The sequence below is a fragment of the Hippoglossus stenolepis genome, chromosome 24, assembly GCF_022539355.2.
Source record: "Hippoglossus stenolepis isolate QCI-W04-F060 chromosome 24, HSTE1.2, whole genome shotgun sequence".
In the NCBI taxonomy this organism is placed as follows: domain Eukaryota; kingdom Metazoa; phylum Chordata; class Actinopteri; order Pleuronectiformes; family Pleuronectidae; genus Hippoglossus; species Hippoglossus stenolepis.
Genome location: NC_061506.1, coordinates 5,457,358 through 5,478,548, shown reverse-complemented (window position 1 = coordinate 5,478,548; position 21,191 = coordinate 5,457,358). Strand labels below are relative to the sequence as shown.

The following is a 21,191-nucleotide window of genomic DNA, read 5'->3' as shown; positions in this document are numbered from 1 at the left end:
CCTTAACACTGCTAATCCCATCTCCCTACACTGTATCCTAGCAACTCCACTCCCACCACCGCTTTGTACTGTGTATTTGTGCAGGTGTGTGTGTCTGAGAGAGAAGAATGAGTCTAGCAGGCTGACATGGTTGCTTAGATCCTGTGGTTTGACTGTAATGTCAGGATGTGCGTGTGTTTCATCGGTGTGTTTGCTCTTCAGAGTCTGGATGACGGCAAGCCACAGAAAGCACTGCAGAAGCCTCCTCTCAGACAGGAGACGAACATGGCCAACTTCTCCTACCGCTTCTCAATGTACAACATAAACGGTGAGGCTTCATTCATAGTATTTGATATAACAGCACTGATGAGAACAAGGTCAGAAATATTGATTAATGGCACCCTTCCCCCTGTCAACCCCATACCCTGCTCTGTGATCTTCATGCATCCTCCCTATTCGCTCCCTGCAGAGGCGTTGAACCAGGGAGACACAGTGGACCTGGATGCCCTGATGGCCGACCTGTGCTCCATCGAGCAGGAGCTCAATACCATTTCCAGACCAACCTCCACGTCTCGTGGCCAGAGCAAAGGCCAGCAGAGGACCCCCGTGGGCCGCGCTGCTAGTAGCAAGCACACAGGCACCAGTGGAGGGGGAAGCAGTGGAGGTAGTCTCACAGAATAATCTGCATTTGCAACAATGTAGTATTTCATCATGAATAAAAAAACTACTGCAGCAATCCCTTCACATTAATATGGAATCATTGTAAATAAAGCTGTTTGCCATGCTTGGGCTCGGATGATGCTTACGCTTGTTTTGCACAGACAGGGAATCGTATGCTCCTCTCCTGGTGAAAACATGTCTTCCAGTGGAGACAGTAAAGGACTAATAGGAGAACAAAACAATCACATTGAGGGTAATAATAGAAGGGGAACATTTACACTGTTACACACAGTTTGTCCAAAGAGACGCTTGTTACAATTCAAGCTGCACAAGTTTAACAGCCTTTTCTTTCATATGTATGTGAGTATTCATATTGGATGAATATATTGAAAATGCTACATGATGCTGCAACTAAAATCAAGTAGTTGAAAATGTAGATTCAAAACTGTTCAATAATCAAATATAAATTAGTTCCTCCTCCACCTTAACCGTGTTGAAATTCCCCAACAGGAAGTACCAGTAGCAGTACCAGGGCATCGCCGGCCAACACAGTACGAGGCGGCAGCGTCAACGCTCGCCCCGCAGCCTCCAACATCTCCCTCGATGAAATCACTTCCCAGCTGGAGAAGGCCTCTCTCAGCATGGACGAGGCGGCTCGTCAGACGTCCTCCTCTTCCTCCTCCTCTTCTTCCTCATTCTCTTCCACCACGCTCCGGCGGCCCTCGTCGGGGTCCTCTGGCGGTGGGCAGCACCGCAGGACGGGCTCTGTGGGCGCAGTCAGCGAGCAGGAGGCACCGTCCCAGCGGTCTAGTGTCAATTCAGCATGTGCCTCAGCGTCCAGCATGGACTCCCTGGACATTGACAAAGTGTTGACGGGAGGAGAGGCGGAGGGCCAGAGCAGCTCGAACGCACCAGGACAAAACCAGACCAGCACTGAGGTATGGCCTACATACAAACACCGAAAAACACATGTTACGGAAACCCAAGAGGTAGACATAGTATTATCAGCTAATAAGAAAGTGTGTGTGAGCTCCACCGTGTCAGAGACATGCACGTCTCCATGTGTATTGGTAAGTGGAGTCTGTGTTTCACAAAGTCAACACATTCAGTAAATGAAGTCCAGCTGCTGTCCTGCATGTTTAACCTACACAGCATGACGTCTGGAAGAAACTGCATGCCTCACATACGCAATCCACAACACGTCCCCCTGTGTTGCAGATTGGATGATGTTCTCCGTTCACTCATAGAGCTTCCTGGCTCTCTAACAAAAGCTAAACTACTTCCTCAAGTGTGTTTGAGAGGAGTTTAACCTGGTTCTGTGGTAAAGACTCAAGCAAATACACTGTACATAAACAGATGTGTATGTTTATGTGACTTGTCGGGGAAGGGGGACAGCTAGGAAAGGAGGAGAGGAATGTAAAACCCTGACAGTGAGGAAGGATCTACACTTTGATATTTATTTCTAACCCATAACTGATGCTTCTTACCTGATTATTAACCATTCAGTAGACAACAGAGATGTCCAATGATTTTTAAAAACAGATTAACCAATAGTAGTGATCATTCAAAAGTCTTGTCGGTTAAAGGTCCACAAGTTAACACAAGTTCTAGAGCATGTCCCATGTCCCCCTCGTCTGCATGTGTTTACATTATCTGTGTTTGCATCCTTTCATATATCTGTGGCGTCTCCACACACACCCCTTGCCTGCACCTCCCGATTTTTCCCAGCATGTCGTACTGCGGCGGGCCAATGGTAAGCCGGCCAGGCGGCAGCTTGACTTCACCTCACAAGCGGGTGAAGTGGATCGGGCCACTGTAAGTGCACGTGTGCGAGCTTGCATGTGTGCATGAGTGTAGGCATTAGTCCATGTAAGGCTGCAAGGTTTGAACAATTTCTGATCACATAGTTCTGTTAATGATGCATTTACAAATTTAATTCTGTTTTAATTAACAGTGACATTGTAGATTTTGTGCGCAGCCTTTGGTTTATGTGTAATGTGTGCACATGCAACCATAAAGCACATCAGTGTGTACTGTGTGAATGGATTGTGTGTTTGTGGAAGTAGTTGTAGACTGTAGGTTTAGCCAGAATTCGCAGTGTACAATGTATTCACATGCTCCAATGTTCTGCATCCTCTACTTCTCACAATCATTGCTTCTTTACCCACAGCTGCAGCTACATGACAGCCACCGCTGCTGAGCGCTCCATTTATGGAACCTTCTGTCGCTTCCACGCTTCTTTTTAAAAAAAAATATATAAAAAAAGATCAAAACACCCGCAAATAATAATTAATAAGCCTCCGAGAATCATCTGCCACCAACTTTCTCTGTGTTTTTGTCTGTTCCTCTGCTCTCCTCTTTATTTACAATCTCCTTTCTTCCTCTCTTCACCCAAGCACTCGTATCTGGACCGAGAAACCTCACTCATTTTGAAAAGCATAGCTGGAAAGCCTTCTCACCTCCTGACCAAGGTGACCGCCTCCTCATACACTCGCTTCTTTGTGGGGATTTTTTCCTGGTGTGCGTGCACTGCTCCTCGTTTCTGCTTTGCATGATTAGAGGAAAAATCCATCTTGATAACACTATTGAACTGTCTCCCACAGTATCAAGGTTTTTCTGATATCTGTCCAACAGTATTATTTACAGTGAATTTAGGAATACACTTATGGAGAGAAAGACATAAACTACATACCTATATTCACTTGTAGTATTTATACAATTAACAACACAAGAATATCAGAATGGATTTTTCCTTGTCATCAGTTACCATGCTTGAATACACTGAATTATTTTTTCACTTTCACTGGCATATACTTTAGCTTTTTTGACTATGGGTCTATACATTCTTTCATTTATCATCTCTCTCTTCATGACGCTGGCTTTTGAATTGCACCCGGCCTTCATCAAGAAAGGATTTGATGTCATTAGAGCTGCAATGATTAGTCAGTCGATAATTCAATAAATTCACAGGTAAGGATTTTGATCATCGATTAATCGTTTAAGTCCTGTATCAGTCACACTGACTCAAATAATCTTTAGTTGCAGCCCTATATGTCATCTCAAAGTTGTGTGTGTTTGTGTACCATGCTTAAGTTTGTATTTTTGGGGGGAATATCTAGGTTATTGTTAAAGCTTTACTATTCAATACATCAAAAGTATTGTATGTAACGTGTCACATCTGTTTATCCTTTGCGTCGCTTCTCCTTCATTCTCAACTGTCTTTATTTTACTGTCGACTCTTGGCAGCCGTCAGCGTTCCCAGCAAGTGTATTGGTAGCAGACCTTGGCTGCCACTCAGAGCTTATTCCGATCAGATGTGTGCAGATTTGCGGTTTTGAGTTGGCCGCGGTCGATTGTGATTTATCCCACCGTCGCTACACGACACGTAGCCAAGTGAACGGCGAAGGATTCCAAGAGACATTTTAATATCCAAGAGCTTGTGCTGAATTTGTCACAAAACCACAAATGATTGGAATCTTGAATCGTAGAAGGGTTTTTCCGTGGCTCTTGAGATTTTTAGCATTCTCTGGACTTTTAAAGACTTCACAACAAAGACAGCTTTGTACTATTCATGTAAGAGAAAAGAGACAGATCCCCATTAGCAGCCACTGGCATTGAATTCCGGTTTCTTTTTAAAAACCCTCTCATATAATAGATGTGAAGCTGACTGGCTGAATTCATCTGCCCTGAAAATAGTATTCTGCCAAAATCTTGCTGAGTCTTGCAGTTACTTTTTCTCACCGGATTACAAAACAATGGAATCTATTAATTGTTTCAAGGCTATTGGTTTCTGGCATCTCAGCGTTCAACTCTGCCCAAATTTGCCAAAAGCGGTTTGAATTGCTTTAAAAAGGGCGGAGAGGGCAGATAGCCTGCGGCGAACAGGCTGCGAGGGAGTTTATGTGTTAGCGTTACACTTTTTGATGGGCGAGCGGCGCGACTTGCACATCCTCTCCCTCCCCTCGCTCACAAATCGGAATAGTGAATGATCGCAGTTTGTTTGGGAACAAGCGAGGAGGGAGAGCGTGGGAAGACATCAAAGTGAGACTGTGCCAAGTCCAGGCTTGGCAGAAGAGCCTTTTAAAATTGGCTTGTGTGTGAAAGTGGATGGGAAAACGGCGGCGGAATAGGAATCAGACCAATGTCCGATTTAAAAAAAGCATGGTGTAGGTGTCATGTGGCGAGGGGATAAAGGACGAGAGCGAGTAGTGGTGGTGGGGGGGGGGTCTACTGAGGGCTAAACCTACAGTGTGACTCAGATTGACTCTGGACTATAATCTGCACAACCCCCACGACCTCTGTTTCTCCTCCTAACACACACGCTCACACTCGGATGACTAAAAGCCCGGCACTATGTGTTGACCAAACAGAGTGTCGGCTTTATTGCATTAATGTGTATGTGCTCTGGAGCCCGTGATGTGGAAAAGACAGTCTGGGTCAAGGGGGGCGGGGGGTTGTTCTTGAGATTAGAGGCTTGGGGAGCACTTGTTAATGCCCCCCCCTGCCCCTGTCTTTTAACACACATGCCTGAGTGTGCACAACTTCAAATATTCAGCACCTCGGCTTCTCATTCACCCGAATTCCACTCTCAGTCCTCGTCGCTGTAGTTTCACGCCGGGGGCCAGCGTCGGTCACGGTCCACCCCCCCACCCCCCCACCACCACCACCACCCCACCACCACCACTCCTTGTCCTGACTGGCTAAAGGGTCCTGCAAATGGGGCTCAGTGGTTGGCTAGTCTACTATTTTTTGGGGGATTATCTTTTATCGATTGGGCACGCTCCCGAACCTCTGCATCTGTTCTAGAAAGAAAGAGAGAGAGAGAGAGGGGGGAAGAGAGTGATGGAGAGGGGGGGAGGAAGCAGGAAGAAAGGGTGGGAGGGGGGAGGGGCATCGTCCTCCCCACTGTCTCACTTGGGGCTTATGTCAAGTTGTGCACATCTCAGGCGCACATGTCTGCGTGTCAGCGCTGTCACCAAGTGCTCGGCACAGCCTCGGCTCGTTTGACCGCCGTCGTCTTCGAGTGATGGAGGACGTGGACGCCGGGCTGAGGATCATGGTGGAATAACTTTTTATGAAGCAGCAGCAGCAGTAGGTTTTTTTTTTTTTTTATCGCACTGTTTTAGACAACCGGGAAAGAACCCGTTTCCATCCATCTTTATCAGTTATGGACGTGTTTGGATATTTTTGTAAAATCTTCCCCCCCTTTTTTGACATGATCGTCGCAGGAGATCATTTTCTGTTTGAGTGGAGGGCGTAGAAGCTCTGAGCTGATCCCACATTCATCCACAGCCGCTCGCCCTTCTGGGATCTTCAGCCATTGTTTCCCCTCTGCTATATACCGAGATCAAAAGAAACCACTGCAGCTCCATACGAAATCCAACATGGAACCATAGACGGCAAATGGAGCGACATATTTGAGGGGATGCTGGACCAGTGTCACAATAGCAGAGGTTTCCCATCACAGCGTTTATTCGTTTATTCACACATAAGGGAAAACCCACTGAAACACTACCTGTGGAATGGAGGTGATGGCATCTTGTTGGAGGGGGCAGGTAAGCAAGCCAGAGGAAAAGTAGACACCAGGCGCCACCGTGCCCGAAACCCGTGCGTTTAAATGGTGTAGAAGAAGGCTGCTTACTATTTAATGAAGTGTGTGTGTGTAGGATGTTTCATTCCTGCCCGAGGAAAGATGAAAGACCTGGGTGAAGGGGACGAGGCAAGGCTATGGAAAAAGGAAATGCGATTCGGTTTTGTGTGAATGACAGATGTTTTAACTGTGCTCCTGTCTTCCTTTAGGAGGAGCAAGCAGCCAAACTGAAGGCGGAGAAGATCCGAGTCGCCCTGGAAAAAATCAAGGAGGCTCAGGTTAAAAAGGTATGGCCACACTCTCCCTCACTTACTCGTCTTCTCTTTTGGAAAAACCCATTTGGACTCGGATATAGTAATTGCTGTCTTGTCACCATACGCCGCATTTCTTTGTGAACTTCATTCACAGCGAGGCAGTGAAGCGCAGAGAAAATAGGTCATTGCAGTGTTTGATTATGTGTGCGTGTGTATCAGCCGGGGAGGGAGCGCGAAATCAGAAAGAGGCTTTGGGAAAAAGATGCAGTGTGCGTTGCGAGACAATGCAAACGCGTTCTGCACAAGACGTCTCATTTACACCATCCAGCCAAGCGAGTGTTGGTTCTGGGCGAACAACAGAGGCGCCTTGCTTTGTTGAAAGCCACGGCGTGTGTTTGTCTCCGTTGGGGAAATCGGTATTGGGCTCCACAGACAGTATTTCCGCCAATGAATGAACTGTCTCTGTTACTCCATTTAGCAGAATGGTCCTTTTTTAAATGCAGTGAATAGCGTTCCAACGAACAGAGCTAGACTTGACTGCCAAGTGAATATATTATGACGAGATAAAGCATCCTGGTACAGGCGGCACATGAAAAGAACCCTCAGCGCTGGAGAACGCTGTGATGTGCTAAATTATTAGTGCTGTGCTTGTCAGCATTTTACGCAGCCAGTCTTACTACTTACTATATTTTAGATTTATCACATTCTAGCCATTTTTACTGCAGGTGGATGGAAATTTCACAACTTTCTCTCTCGTTGAAGCTGTGGGATTTCTGGTTCAGTTTTACTATTCTTCTTTATTTCTGCCAGACTAGGGGGTTTGTAAGGGTCCCTCCTGTGAGAGATGTAGGTCCCACGTCTCGGTCAACTGTACCCACATACTGATTAGATGTGTGGGTCCCGATGGGCGGGGAATGAACGGGAGGCCAAGGAATCGAGGGGTTTTATTTAGTTTCACCCCAGGACATGTCTTATGTGGGCTGTTGATCGTGTTAGGCTGGATTTGGCACATGTGCGTTGGTCACGTTCAGCTTAGTTTAAGCTCGCTAGTTATGGAGGACTTTTGTTTACCTGTGGATGCAAAGACTTTGGCAAGATTACTGGATTACAGTGTATCCAAAGGCTAACACCATATTTCGCCCTGTTAAAGAAAGTGGAACAAGAATTCCTGGATACACCCCCTTCTTAATTCAAGCCACTCTGAAAGTCAATGAGTTCTTCCTGGGTCCATACCCCCCACCCTTTTAGCAAGTTTCAAGAAAATCAGTTCAAACATACAGTTATGAAAAGTTCAATAGATAGATAGATAGATAGATGATCTGCTGCCTACATGCTTTTCGCATTAAGTCGACCATCTTTCTCATTTCTTCTGCTCTCCCTCCTCCTCAGCTGGTGATCAGGGTCCACATGTCGGACGAGAGCTCCAAGACCATGATGGTGGACGAGCGGCAGTCAGTCAGGCAGGTGCTGGACAGCCTGCTGGACAAGTCGCACTGTGGCTACAGCCCCGACTGGGCCCTCGTGGAAACCATCACGGAGCTCCAGATGGGTACGTCTCCACCTCTCCTGAGTCATCTAAACATTGTTTATGGTTTGCTTCAGTCTGCACTGTTAGCATATGGACAGCGTTCTGCACGCAGTACAAGTGAATGCGCAGAGTGCGCGGCCAATGTAAACAATGTAGGTCACAAACATGCACTGTGGTGTAATTATGTGCGATCTTGGCACAGTCACTGTTTGTGACTTCAGGCTTACATTTAAAGGTTTATGCCCCACCCTGTAAACAAAAATCCACAGCAGGAGGAAATTAAATGCACATTTGCAGGTCAGCAAAAAAAAAACTGCACATCTTGCATGTTATCTTCACTCTCTTTCCTTTTCCCTCCCCTACTCTCTCTCTTTCTCTCCTTCTCTCAGAACGTATTTTTGAGGATCACGAGAACTTGGTGGAGAATCTGTTGAACTGGACCCGGGACAGCCACAACAAGCTCATGTTCATCGAGCGCATCGAGAAATACGCTCTTTTCAAAAACCCACAGGTGACCGTCCATTACGCCTCAGCACACGCACACATCAGAGCGAGGGCCGATCATCTTCTCGATGCACCCTCCGTAGCCGCTCTGCGTTCAGCGTGTAAATGCTGAAAGCTCATGTTTGGCACACAAACACATTGTTTATGCATGCTCGGCGACTGCACGGTCCACAGAGCCGGCGAGTGAACAGGGAAGTGTGTTTGTGTTGGCGTTGGAAGTAGGTCAAAGCTCTAAAGCGAGTAAAGGTGAATAATTTATTTAACATAAGACGAGGTGAGCCACCGACTTAACACCGCCCCCCCCCCCTTCTCTCCTCTCCTCGCCCTCTATTCACTTCACTGTTCTTCTCAATCGTTTCCAGAACTATTTGCTGGGGCGGAAGGAGACATCAGAGATGGCAGACAGGAATAAAGAGGCTCTATTAGAGGTGAGACTAAAAGGACAGCAAAGGGTTGAACGAGAGGATGAATCAGAAGACAAAACTTTAAAATCAATTATTATTCTTCAGGAGTGTTTCTGCGGCGGCTCGGTGTCTGTGCCAGAGATCGAGGGCATCCTGTGGCTGAAGGAGGACGGGAAGAAGTCGTGGAAGAAGCGTTACTTCCTCCTCAGGGCTTCTGGGATCTATTACGTCCCAAAGGGCAAAGCCAAGGTCAGTGAGACTTGGGATGGTTCACTGTCGGCACACAGTCATCCTACTCAGACATAACGAAGTTAGAGAACAGAAATGTGGGTTAGGGTTATGAGAACCAGCCTCGCTCAATCAGCCCTGTGGTATTTCCTGTTTTGGGGCCTGATCACTGCAAAGATTTGCACTCCACATGTGCTCTATTTTTAGCATTGTCATCCTCTAAAGCCATTTTCACACTGCAACACTTTTTGCACGGTTTTCCGTAACACCACATTAGCGGTAACTGCATTACTCGAGGCCAGTGGTTAATTATTTTGTTGCCTTATTTAAATTCTGTAATCTGAGTGAGCTGAAAAAGTAGGTTGAGCTCTACAGTACATTACAGTTCAAGCTCAAGCATCTGAATAAATAAAAAAGATCCTCCTACTGTAATTATTTAAAGCGAGTTTATAGCAATTCTTCAATTATTAATATGTAATCTTTTTCCACACATCTACTCAAAACTCTGTGCGTGAGCTTTTCTGGATTCACGGACAACATTCGACTCCTGCAGCTCTGCTCACTGCTGCTCAGCCTCTTTCCTCTTTGTGATCGGCCATGTATCAATGTCTCCTGTGTCTCCCTCTCCGCAGGCCTCCAGAGATCTCGTGTGCTTCCTGCAGTTGGACCATGTTAACGTGTATTACGGCCAGGACTACCGCAGCAAATACAAGGCTCCCACTGACTACTGCCTGGCCCTGAAGGTGAAGCCATATTGCTGCATCTGCCACTGGGAAATATGTGTTAAAGTCCCCAAAAGATCTGTTATCATCTGTACAATAACATATTTAACAGAATAGAAATTTAATATACGCGGCTGACCTGTAGCATGTTAACATAGACACTGACAAAGTGTCTCATCCAATGAATAGATTTAAAATACTGTGTGTGTGAACGTGTGAAATGTTTGTTATGGTCCTAAGAGACTGATGAGAGCTTTTCTCTGACAAGCAGCCTCCATGCATCTACTGCCATTAGCCTATATTAGATAATACCTGGGTTTCTATCTGATTTGATTTCCATTTAATAAGTCAGAATTGCATATTTTCATTATGAGGAAGATTGTGTTATTTGAGGTATTTGTGGAGAGTAAAGTATTTATTGTTGATTCATTTCTTTTCTGCAGCATCCGCAAATCCAGAAGAAGTCGCAGTACATCAAGTACTTGTGCTGCGATGATGTCAGGACTCTGCACCAATGGGTGAATGGAATCCGAATCGCCAAGGTAGGTCAAAACCTGAGTTCAGGTCCTGTTAGAGAAACAGAGAAATTATCTAACTTACTTTTATTTCATTATCTTTCTCCTTGTCTCTGCGTGTGTGTGTTTGTGTGTAGTATGGAAAGCAGCTTTATGTGAACTACCAAGAAGCCATGAAGAGAACAGAGGCGGCCTATGATTGGTCGTCTCTCTCCACCTCCAGCATTCGATCAGGCTCCAGCTCTGCCAGCATACCTGGTTAGTACACTGTCAAATCATGCAAAGGATTTTAGTGAAGTTCATAATTTCAATAATTGTCTTAATATTCTGTCTTAATAAATTGCATTTTCATATTACTTTCCATGTATCATACTTTGTTCTGTACTGAGGATACACTTCTTTCTGTCATCGTCTGTGCTTCCAGAGTCCCAGTCCAATCATTCAGGACATTCGGACAGTGGTGTGGACACAGGCTCCTCTCATGGCCGCTCCCAGAGTGTGGTGAGCTCCATTTTCTCTGAGGCCTGGAAGAGAGGGACCCAGATCGAGGAAAACACCAAGGTATCTTTCAAAAGCTTGTTTTTGGATTTAAAAATATATCTGATTCACTTTACCGTGCTGACACACAATCTCTCTTCAGCAGATAAGAATGGAGGCATCCAGAGGAGCCACCCTGCCGCATGCTTCCCACAGTCACCGGCATCACAGCCAGCACTCAGTTGACCACCCAGCCCTGACGCCCCCTCCTCAGACTCATCCCCAGGCCCAAACACCGCCCCCACCACAGCCTCAGCACCCACCAGTGCACCCACCAGTGCACCCCCAGACACTGGCCCAACCACAACAGCAGCACCTGCCGCCTCAGTCTCCTCAACAGGCCCCGCAGCCTCTGCCCCAATCACCTCAGCGCCCTCAGCCACCGCCGCCACAGTCTCCGCAACAGCAACAGCAACAGCAGCAGCAGCAGCAAAAGCCACAGGCCGTCAGTGACTACCACCATATGCCCCCACCGCAGCAACAGCCACAGGCCGTCAGTGACTACCACCATATGCCCCCGCAGCAGCAACAGCAACAGCCACAGGCCGTCAGTGGCTACCACCACATGCCCCCGCAGCAGCAGCAGCAACAGCAACAGCCACAGACCGACAGTGACTACCACCACAGGCCCCCACCACAGCAACAGCCACAGACCGTCAGTGACTACCACCACATGCCCCCGCAGCAGCAGCAGCAACAGCCACAGACCGACAGTGGCTACCACCACAGGCCCCCACCACAGCAACAGCCACAGACCGTCAGTGACTACCACCACAGGCCCCCACCACAGCAACAGCCAAAGGCCATCAGCGGCTACCACCACATGCCCCCACCACAGCAGCAGCCACAGGCCGTCAGTGACTACCACCACATGCCCCCACCACCACAGCAGCAGCCACAGGCCGTCAGTGGCTACCACCACATGCCCCCACCACCACAGCAGCAGCCACAGGCCGTCAGTGACTACCACCACATGCCCCCACCACCACAGCAGCAGCCACAGGCCGTCAGTGGCTACCACCACATGCCCCCACCACCACAGCAGCAGCCACAGGCCGTCAGTGACTACCACCACATGCCCACCACAGCAGCAGCCACAGGCCGTCAGTGACTACCACCACATGCCCCCACCACAGCAGCAGCCACAGGACGTCAGTGGCTACCACCACATGCCCCCACCACCACAGCAGCAGCCACAGGCCGTCAGTGACTACCACCACATGCCCCCACCACAGCAGCAGCCACAGGCCGTCAGTGGCTACCACCCCATACCCCCACCACAGCAGCAGCAGCAGCCGCCAGCTCCTCCGCCCCCACCTCCTCCTCCACCTCCACCGCCACCTCTCCCTCCGCCACCGTCGGTTCAAAGTGTGTCGCACCACTCGCCAGCTCCCACCATGTACAAGTACAGCACGATCACCAGGCTGCAGAACCAGAGTGCCTCGCAGACGGCCAATCACCACAGGCTGCCCGGTTTCCTCCACGCTCAGCAAGTTCTGCCCCCAGCTCCGAAACCGCCTGTTGCTAAAGTGTCCATCAAACCCAATGTGAACCACATTGCGGCAAGGACTAATGTCCCGCCTCCCCCGCCGCCACCTCCTCCGCCATCCATGCCCACCCCTGGGTCAGCCATGGCCGTGCTGAGGCTGGGCCCTCCCAGCCTAGCCCCCCACCTGCCTTCGTACCTCCGCCCCCAGCTCCTCCTCCTGCTCCACACACCAATGGTGTAGCATTTCCTCCTCCACCCCCGCCTGGTCCTGCTCCCATGAGCCAGCCCGTTTACCCCAACGGGCTGAAGCAGGCGCTGAAGGAAAGGTTCCCCAGCCCGCCACGGGACCTCTTGTCTCCGAATGGAGACCTCGACGAGTCCCCACCGCCTGCCCCCGCTCCACCACCGCCACCTCCTCCTCCTCCACCACCTCCACCACCTCCTCCCCCTCCCCAGCAGTTCCCAGTGCCAGCTCAGTTTCCACCCCCTCCTGTGCCCCCACCAGCACCACCCAAAACCTTCACCCCAGGTTTTATCCCTCATGCTGCCCCCAAGCCCATGTCACCTGTCTCCCCTTTCCCTCCTGCCCCACCCTCTGCCGCCTTAGGGGGCCCAGCCCCGCCACCACCTCCACCCCCACCTTCATCCGGACCCTTCAAGAAGCAGTTCAGCCTCCATGCAGGGCACACCTCCAGCCACCCCCCTCCGACTCTGCCCAAGCAGCACAGCCTCTCTAAACCACCCATGTCCACAGGAGCCCCTCCCACCATGTCTTTAGTGAAACAACTGGCCAGTCAGTTTCCAGGAGCCCCCTCCCAAGTAGCCAATCACACAGAGAGCCCCAAAGCCCCCTCTCACCACCTGCAGTCAAGACCAAACCAAGATGGCAGCCAGGGGGTGTCCAGCAGCTTCAGTCTCCCGAGTTCCCTCCTCCTCCTCCAGACAGCAACGCTGGTTTTCCTGCTCCCCCTGCTGCCCCTGCTCCCCCTGCTCCCCTGCTCCCCCTCCGCCGCCTCCGCCACCTCCCCCAGCACCTGTTACTGGCCCGACTCCGCCCCCTCCTCCCTCCCCTGGAAACCTGGACTCCACCATGAGGTCACCGTCTGGCTCCTCCAACTTTGGAGGCAAAAAAGCACCTCCTACCCCCCACAGGAACTCCAGCGTCAAGTCCGATTCCTCAGCCTCGTATGAGGAATCCAGGAGGAACTTGCTCAGTAAGTTTGCCACCAAGAGCAACACCCCACCTTCATCCCCTTGTCCCACCTCCTCCTCTACTGGATCTCCCTCTAAGGACCACTCAGCTGGACCCCCCGCTCCCCCGAAACCAGGCAAGCTCAACCTGGCCAACTTGCCCTTGGGCCTCCAGTCCAAAGTGAGCCAGGCAAAGCAGTCCAGTGGCGACTTCCCTTCCCCACCACCTGATTGTGCCTACTTCCCACCTCCTCCCCCAGCCACAGATCTCTTCCCCCCTCCTCCCCCTCCTGGTGACGCCCATAGCGGAGGGCCTCCGAGGGTAGCCGTGGTGAATCCTCAGCCCCAGGCTCCCCCTCCTCCACCGCCCGTCTCCCTGGTCAGCAACTCAACATGGGGAAAGAATTCCCTGAAAAAGACTCCTCCACCCACACTTGTGCGGCGCAGTAACAACACCCCGGAGCCCCCTCCCCTTTCGCCGCCTCCGCCCACCTCCCCAAAGGGCAGCTCAGGCCAGCCCAATTTCTTGGATGATCTCCACCGGACACTGAAGCGAAAGTCGGTGGGACGGCAGGGTTCTCTCAACTCTGCCGGCCTCTCAGGCAAGTTGGACCCTGCTGGGACCATGGACGACATGGCGCTGCCTCCGCCGCCCCCCGAGCTGCTTCAGGACCAAGGAAAGCAAAGCAACGGAGGAAACGGTGGCTACATGTCCGGAAACATCTCAGGCTATGCAACGCTGCGACGAGGACCCCCACCTGCACCACCTAAGCGTGGTGACGGCACCAAACTTACTGGAGAGTGTTGAACTCCGAGATAAGAACGCTATGAAGACGGACGGACAGACAGTGAAAGAATATATGGAAGTGAACATTCATAAGTGAACTGGGAGCTAAATCCTGGATACCTTCTGTCCTCTTGGGACCACAATGATAAATAGATGACTGTGTATATATGAAAAACCCAAACCAGACCGTGGTCAGTGAGTGTTTGCTAATTATTGCGTTTTCGCTAACATGCTCGGCGCTCCAGATCAGTGAGGTTTACAATATTGGGACAATTAAGACTGGAGCAGGTAAGTTTGAAGTCACAGAAAAGTCATTTTCTGCGACTGTCTAAACTCTCTGGAACACACTGTATTGCCCTGTATTGTAAACCCCCCCCCCGCCACCCACTCGCTGTTCCGGTGCGCCAAGCAGATTTAAAACAAACACTCGTAAGATTTGTGCAAATGTTACTGGATCCAGGTCTGAGCCGAACCACGTATCCGCATATTTGCCATAAGTTTGTGCCACGTACTGGAGACAAAAAAGGAAACAAAAAACCCCCCATCAGGATCATTCTGCTTTGGTACTGCATGGACCTCATGTAACAAGAAGCTGTAAAACATGAAGCTGTTCTGGTGTGTGTGCATGTGTGTGTGAGAGAGAGAGAGAGAGAGAGAGAGAGAGACTGAATATGCACACATGCATTGTGTGCATGCATGTGTGGTGGCGAAACAGTGAAGTGTTGGGGAAGGCCTTTGTGAAGTGGTTTGCTTTTTATATGAAATTATTTAATGATTGATAAATGGAAGGATTTTCTTTTTCTTTTTCTTTTTTTTTTTTTTACAAGTCTGTCTTTTAACAGCTGGTCAACAAAGTCTGGAGGGGAAGAAAACAATTAGGCCGCAATGGAATGTACATGGAAGGCATATTTAAAAACTGTAAGAATTATGAACAGCTAAAACTTAGAAGTCTTCAAAATGCAAATCAGAAGGAAGCCTCTTACCAAAAGTCTGGACTGTGCAACTGGAGAGACAAAATGTTTCATTTAATGCAAACATATACTGGACATGTGTAAATGGGGGGGGGGGAGGCCTGTGGTGGTGTTTTCTGTGTGAGTTCGCTGTTGCTCTTTAGGGAGCTCATCCTTCAGTTTGTGTACAGTTGCGGCCGCTCCTCTGTTGCTGCTGGTCCTCGCCGCCCGCCGTCTTAAAAAAAAAAAATCACAATCCAGGAAGTACAGATCGGATTCGGCCATGTGAAGTAAACACATCTCGCCATTAGGAAACAGATGCATTTGTCTGGTTGATGTACAGAGCGTTAAAATCGAGAGGTCGGCGACAGAAATCATCCGAGTTGCTTTAGACTGAATGTTGCTTTGTGTCTGGTTTCCTCATTGTGCCATTACTGCTTCAGCCCTTATTGCACAGGCACGAAGGTCACCTCCTATTTTACCTACAGAGTGGATCATGAAGGGTTTTCATCTCTAGCCTTCATTTTTAAAGGGTGCTATGTTTTCCTTCAAGGAACTCGACATGTCCTCATGTGCCAGGATGACATATCATTCGTATCTCACACCATTTAAACTGGTTTTAAATTGGCTGCAGCGCGGAATCGCTTCGACACAATAACAGCTCGGAAGAGATCTTCTGTATTTTAATTTAACGTGTTCATTTGTCCCCCGCTCAGTCACCGTTGTGTGAACGCCGCTCGAAGGCTGTGTACCGTTTCTTTCTGAGTGTCAACGTCTTTGACAGGATTGTTTGCTACAGTACAGTATGTAAGTTATTGATGTGCTGATGTGAACACGTGGGGGGGAGGCCGAACCAAGTGAAGACAAGTGGTTGCAGAGAAGAGTCAAACGTGTCCTCTTGCATATAAACTGAAAAATCACAATATAAATGTTCGAATCAGACCTCAACCTGCGTCAGAGTCATTTCTTCAAATCATTTACAGTTTCAGTACAAAGGTTTAAATGGGAACAGTATTTGTGGATCTCACACTCCCTCTAGTGGTTTTATCCTATTTTACACCTAATATTTTAACAGCATTTTCGAGATTTACAGCCAAATAGAAAAAGTTAAAACTATTGAGAGAGATGTTTATCGATCTGCCACCGACTTATAAATCGAACCGGACAAATAACAACACACCATTATGGGCTAAATCTGTCTTTAATTCAGGTTTGCTTTCCGATCAGCACCGAAATGTTTCCCTGAGCAGAGCTGGCCCTTCACAGGAAGTTGCTGAAAGTGTCTCCTCGTCCGGGATACTCATCCGTCGTCTCGTCAGGAGGAGGAGGAGGAGGTGCAGAAGGAGGTGCAGACGGAGCTGGAACTGGTCCAAAGACATTTGGTTCACTGGTCAGTTAACATACCCTGAATATCACACGGGTGAATATGGACTGACAAGCTGACTGAACTATCCCATCACTAGTTTAAACAGTAACTAACTGTACTGCACCATCACTTGTTAAAACCCACCAATGTTTTCAAATGGGGAGTTGAACTGGTGTCTCCCTCTTGAGAACATCTGTGGAATCAAAGCACAGGAAATGTATCTAGTTATTAAAGGGTTTATTTATGAAGGCTGGTTTGAAATTTAAAAAACAGAAAGAAAAAACCCCTCTCCTCCTCCCTTGTGTCTGTGTCCTCACCTCCTCACTGGACTCGGAGCTGGAGCTGGAGCTGCTGTCCTTTCCACATTTCAGAGACGCCACCTGGGCCGAGGTGGGGAACACCCTCACCCGGCTGGAGCAGGTGAACGAGGGCTGAAAGGAGAAGGGAGAATATCTTCACCTGCATCGTAGCACAACATGTTCCATCGACAAATTCTGTCCCAGTCGATTGTGCCAATGTAAACAATGGGCTGCATCAGTCTGTCAACATGGGTCCTACCCAGAATCTAGATATCAGGCCTTCAGGTTGTGAACGGTATTTTATTTGACATTAAAAAGCTCACCACAAGGAATCCCCGTCGGAAGGCACACGTCTGCGGGTCACTCCCGGACGCCTTCGCACACTGCGTCTCTTTAACGCCAAACACCATCAGCAGGTCAACGGTGTTCAGGCCCACGGAAACAACCTGTCGTACATGTGATATGTCATGGTCCCACAACTACCTAGTCTAAAAACCATCCCCCAATTTTAAATGGATTTAAAAATATTAAAGGTGCACTCTCACCCTTTTGACAGAGCTGCGGGTCGCCCGGTAAAGATGGCTGGCGTCATACACTGAGTTGAGCCCAGCCACAGCTGCTGCGAGGCCTCTGTTGGACTGCTCGGAGCTGTACCGCCGCCCGCCTGCGAGTTGCAAAAATGTAATGTAAAACAAAAAAATAGAAAAGGAAATGGCCGTAGTTGCTATATATCGTGGCCGCCACTCACCTGAGGCTCCCAGAGACTGCAGCAGGGCCAAGAGGAGCACGAATGACCTCATCTTGACGAGCACCAAATCAGTTTTCCGCGGTGCTTCGGTGACTTCCCTATAAATAGGTTCAACTTTTGTCCTACCTTCCATAACCCCTGAAAACACCCTCCCTCCCTCCAGTGTTCAGCTTCCTCGATGTAACAACCTTTGCTCAGCACTATTGATCCCACAGTGACGGCCCATGTTCAAGGACTCAGATCATGTTTGATAAACTATTTTCTGCCGAGGCTTTGGTTTGTTCACAGAACAGACTGATGACGTCATAGTCCCGTGTAAGGAGGCAGGTTGCTCCGGTTCTGTTAAACACATCCTTAGAATCAGTAAGAACTCACTCTGAATGTTCTTGGCCGTCAACTTTCTATCCCCTAATCCAGATTAGAGTTAATTCACCAGCACAGCGATCGATTGCAATGACCGTTTCCTCCCATCATCTTTATTTCAATCATCGATATCAAAAATACTTCACATTTTGGGCATGTAGAGATTCTAACAACACAATTTGAATGTCTACACAACTCATTTGTTCCCCATTTATTCACCATATTAAATATTATACTCTTTGAAATCACTTTTTTAACAAAAGCGGAACTACTAACAAAAGGATTGAATCCTGTAAAATAAGAAGTACAACTGTCATTTCACAGAAGCTATTTACAAACAACTCGGACAGAACTGCAAATCGTAGCGGGATGATTTGTATTCATCTCAAACAAAAGTCCTTCGGTGAAAACGCCGCCCCAAGTGCAGCCAAGGTGTCAAATATCTCGTGATCACACAACAAAGAGCGAGTCCTCTCTCCTCATCGCTCCAGCGTTCCCATCAGAGGCTCCATAGCAGCGAGGAAGCAGGCGTCAAACTCCTGATCTGAGAAGCGAGCCACCGACTGGCGGGCGTTGCGTCTGAGCTCCAGCCGGCTGGCGGGGGTCATGGCCAGGATCCTCTCTATCGCCTCGGCGTAGCTGTCCTCGTCTTCGGCCAGGAAGCCCGTCTGGCCGCCCTCGAAAGGTATTACAATGTCGAGCTTGGGGCCGCCGGTCTTGTGAGCGAGAATGACCTTCCCTGCTGCCATACACTCCACAACGCCTAGAGGGGGAGGAACAAAATGTAGATGTACTTTTTTAATAATCTAACAAGAAAATTTAAATAAGAAAGTGTCAAAATAAGCTCAGTTAGATAAATTACCTATTCCAAAGTGTTCGTTCCACATGGTGTGAAGTCCAATGGTGGCTTCCCCCATCTCGCTCTTCAGCTCCTCGAAGGTCACATTCAGTTTGAACTCCACCTTGTCACCTACACCCAGCTCCTGGCACAGCCCCCTCAGCATGAGCACCCTGTCCTCATCCTCCTGGTTCCTGCACCCGCCGACCAGAACCAGCTTCAGCGCCTCCCTGCCCCCCGCGCCCGCCCTCCTCCCGTCCAGCACCTTCTTGAAGGCTCTGATCTGCAGCCGGTGGTCCTTCTCGGGCCGGAACTGCCCGACGGAAACGATCGAGTGCTGCTTCTTGTCTCCGTCCTCCTCCAGCGGGATGTCCAGGAAGGCACTGACGTCACAGGGTGGGTAGACCACGTGGGTGCGGTTGGGCGCACGCCACAGTGAAAGGATGTGGTCGAGGGTCCAGGAGGAGTTGACCATGATGAGGTCGCTGCAGGAGCCGGCCATGCCGTAGAGCAGGGCGAAGAGGCAGTAGTAGACCACCTTGAAGGCACTCAGGAACAGATTGTTGGTGACGTAGTCTGGGTTGTTGAACCTAGGACATTAATAGATTAATAGAAGAGAATTGTTTTGTCTATCGTTCAAATGGAGAAGGAAACGCCTTTACAGTTGCTGCATTTACTTCTGACCACCAGCAGAGGGCAATAAAGGTAATTCTTGATGCCTTTTTGATTAATATAAGAAAACCTGTAAATAGGAAATAGATAGTATTTCAAGAAATCCTTATAATGAAACTATAATATATAAAATACCTGGGGTTCCTCTCTCTCACTACAGACAGCATGTCAGTGCTGACGGTCGGGTAGTGAACGTAGCTCCCCACGCTGCAGCCTCCCAAGTAACGAAACAACGGCAGCGTGAAGGCGTAGCCCATGGAGTCGATGTAAAGGTCCGGGACGAACTCCGTCAGCGCCTCCCATCCCAGGAAAATGGAGCCCACGCTCTGTCCCAGCAGGGTGAAGTGAGGAAACAGGCCGGGCTCCACGAGCAGCCGGTGCCTCAGGAAAACAAAGTGAACCGGCCGCGGGAGCACGATGTTGAAGCGACGCTGCGCCCCGTCCAGAATCTGCTGGCCCGTCACACCCTGGTCCCCTGTGTACACCACAAAGTTGATGTCTGCATACCTGTGGTTATGAGGGTTAAGATAAAGAAAGAGTTCACATAAAGAAAAGGTATTTTAATGCCATTAAGTAATTGCTGAGGAAAAAGGATACATCAAAATTCCCCTTACCTGCTCTGTAGGGATCTGATGGCGCACCAGAGCACCCTCTCCCCCCCACCGCCGGCGTTGCAGTATGGGTGGAAGAAGGCCACGGTCGGACGGTTGTCTCTCGCCCGCCGAGCATTCCTGATGCTCTGCAGCCACAGACGCACGGCCAGCACCAGCAGCACCAGGACCGCGATCAGCAGCACACACAGGAACACCAGGGGCAGCAGCAACTTCCACAGCAAGCTGGGACACAAGGCAATGAGTGGAGGGTAACGGCAAATTAGCAAATGTACTATTATCATCATTATTATTATCATCATTATTATTATTATAATAATAAAATGGCTTCTGCAGGAGGCTGTTCCAGAATCAGAATGAAATCTTCTACTTAAAAATACCTTTGATGCTTTGATTTATTTAAAAGAGGATAAATAATATTATATAACTATAAGGATATTTTTACAGACACAGAAGATGAGTCAATACAAAATGAGGGAAGTTACATGAACACTAACGAGGGTCAGCTTTGAGTTTGGATTTCGCAGTTTTAATATTATAACAAAGAAGAAAGCCCGTTTATTTCTAACTTAATTTAGAAGTTATAACCAAGTTAGCTAAATAACCTGAAGTAGTGTTATGCTACATCCGGAGCAGGAGCCAGCGCGCACTACGACACACAACAAGCTAACTGCTAACTTTTAACTTTTACATTTAACATTTGATTAATCCGTTTAAACACTTTTATCAAACAGTGAAAGTATCTTACCCGGTTAACTCGCACAGGCAGTGGACGAGCTGATCGTGGCCCGACATCTTGACAACACTAACTCAACAACACATCACCTTTGAACCCGTCACTTCCTGTCCTCGGCGTTTCCACACTGTCACTCGCATTTATGTAGCGCCACCTAAAGGCGAGGAGTTCCAACTACACTCCAGTTTTCCAGTTTTCAGAGCTAAACACAGTTTAAAAG

At 48.8% G+C, this 21,191-nt stretch overlaps 4 protein-coding genes across 10 annotated transcripts in view; 2 read left to right on the top strand and 2 right to left on the bottom strand.

The window, feature by feature from the left end:
* LOC118103146 (ras-associated and pleckstrin homology domains-containing protein 1) overlaps positions 1-12,032 on the top strand; it is a 34,055-nt gene extending 22,023 nt beyond the window's left edge. For 3 of the 7 annotated variants that reach the window (XM_047339095.1, XM_047339096.1, XM_047339097.1), the window contains exons 4-18: positions 202-307; positions 449-643; positions 1,150-1,577; positions 2,368-2,454; positions 3,036-3,110; positions 6,439-6,516; positions 7,873-8,032; positions 8,401-8,522; positions 8,878-8,943; positions 9,025-9,168; positions 9,780-9,890; positions 10,313-10,411; positions 10,522-10,642; positions 10,809-10,945; positions 11,025-12,032. In XM_047339095.1, coding sequence (XP_047195051.1) covers positions 202-307; positions 449-643; positions 1,150-1,577; positions 2,368-2,454; positions 3,036-3,110; positions 6,439-6,516; positions 7,873-8,032; positions 8,401-8,522; positions 8,878-8,943; positions 9,025-9,168; positions 9,780-9,890; positions 10,313-10,411; positions 10,522-10,642; positions 10,809-10,945; positions 11,025-12,032 — 2,937 coding nt within the window. The remainder of the gene's footprint in view (positions 1-201; positions 308-448; positions 644-1,149; positions 1,578-2,367; positions 2,455-3,035; positions 3,111-6,438; positions 6,517-7,872; positions 8,033-8,400; positions 8,523-8,877; positions 8,944-9,024; positions 9,169-9,779; positions 9,891-10,312; positions 10,412-10,521; positions 10,643-10,808; positions 10,946-11,024) is intronic. The other 4 variants (XM_047339098.1, XM_047339100.1, XM_047339099.1 and 1 more) reach the window with 4 other exon arrangements.
* LOC124851407 (formin-like protein 5) lies at positions 11,139-13,746 on the top strand. The gene is given in 2 exon segments (XM_047339104.1): positions 11,139-12,579; positions 12,582-13,746. Coding segments are annotated over 2 exon segments (1,557 nt in total). The 5' UTR covers positions 11,139-12,042; the 3' UTR covers positions 13,602-13,746.
* A 2,774-nt stretch (positions 13,747-16,520) lies between these two features.
* Positions 16,521-17,890, bottom strand: spp2 (secreted phosphoprotein 2). The gene is made up of 6 exons (XM_035149751.2): positions 17,752-17,890; positions 17,549-17,667; positions 17,327-17,449; positions 17,022-17,135; positions 16,849-16,897; positions 16,521-16,702 (listed from the first exon to the last, which is right to left on the bottom strand). The coding sequence occupies exons 1-6, from the start codon at positions 17,882-17,884 to the stop codon at positions 16,599-16,601; spliced, it is 642 nt and encodes a 213-aa protein (XP_035005642.1). The 5' UTR covers positions 17,885-17,890; the 3' UTR covers positions 16,521-16,598.
* Positions 17,891-18,205: 315 nt separating this feature from the next.
* Positions 18,206-21,097, bottom strand: alg11 (ALG11 alpha-1,2-mannosyltransferase). Its single transcript, XM_035149747.2, has 5 exons — positions 20,984-21,097; positions 20,239-20,460; positions 19,760-20,131; positions 18,977-19,542; positions 18,206-18,877 (listed from the first exon to the last, which is right to left on the bottom strand). Exons 1-5 carry the CDS (start codon positions 21,028-21,030, stop codon positions 18,594-18,596), a joined length of 1,491 nt encoding a protein of 496 aa, XP_035005638.1. The 5' UTR covers positions 21,031-21,097; the 3' UTR covers positions 18,206-18,593.
* Positions 21,098-21,191: the final 94 nt, after the last annotated feature.

What these genes read in the sequence shown, in the direction of transcription:
- spp2 (XM_035149751.2), bottom strand. Translation starts at nt 17,884, where the DNA reads ATGGAAGGTAGGACAAAAGTTGAACCTATTTATAGGGAAGTCACCGAA. An exon ending in GCTCCGAGTCCAGTGAGGAG is followed by an intron (nt 16,898 to 17,021) that starts GTGAGGACACAG and finishes TTGATTCCACAG; the next exon opens with ATGTTCTCAAGAGGGAGACA. An exon ending in CTCCCCATTTGAAAACATTG is followed by an intron (nt 16,703 to 16,848) that starts GTGGGTTTTAAC and finishes TCTTTGGACCAG; the next exon opens with TTCCAGCTCCGTCTGCACCT.
- alg11 (XM_035149747.2), bottom strand. Translation starts at nt 21,030, where the DNA reads ATGTCGGGCCACGATCAGCTCGTCCACTGCCTGTGCGAGTTAACCGG. An exon ending in TGCCTGTGCGAGTTAACCGG is followed by an intron (nt 20,461 to 20,983) that starts GTAAGATACTTT and finishes CTTGTGTCCCAG; the next exon opens with CTTGCTGTGGAAGTTGCTGC. An exon ending in GAACGAACACTTTGGAATAG is followed by an intron (nt 18,878 to 18,976) that starts GTAATTTATCTA and finishes CTCCCCCTCTAG; the next exon opens with GCGTTGTGGAGTGTATGGCA.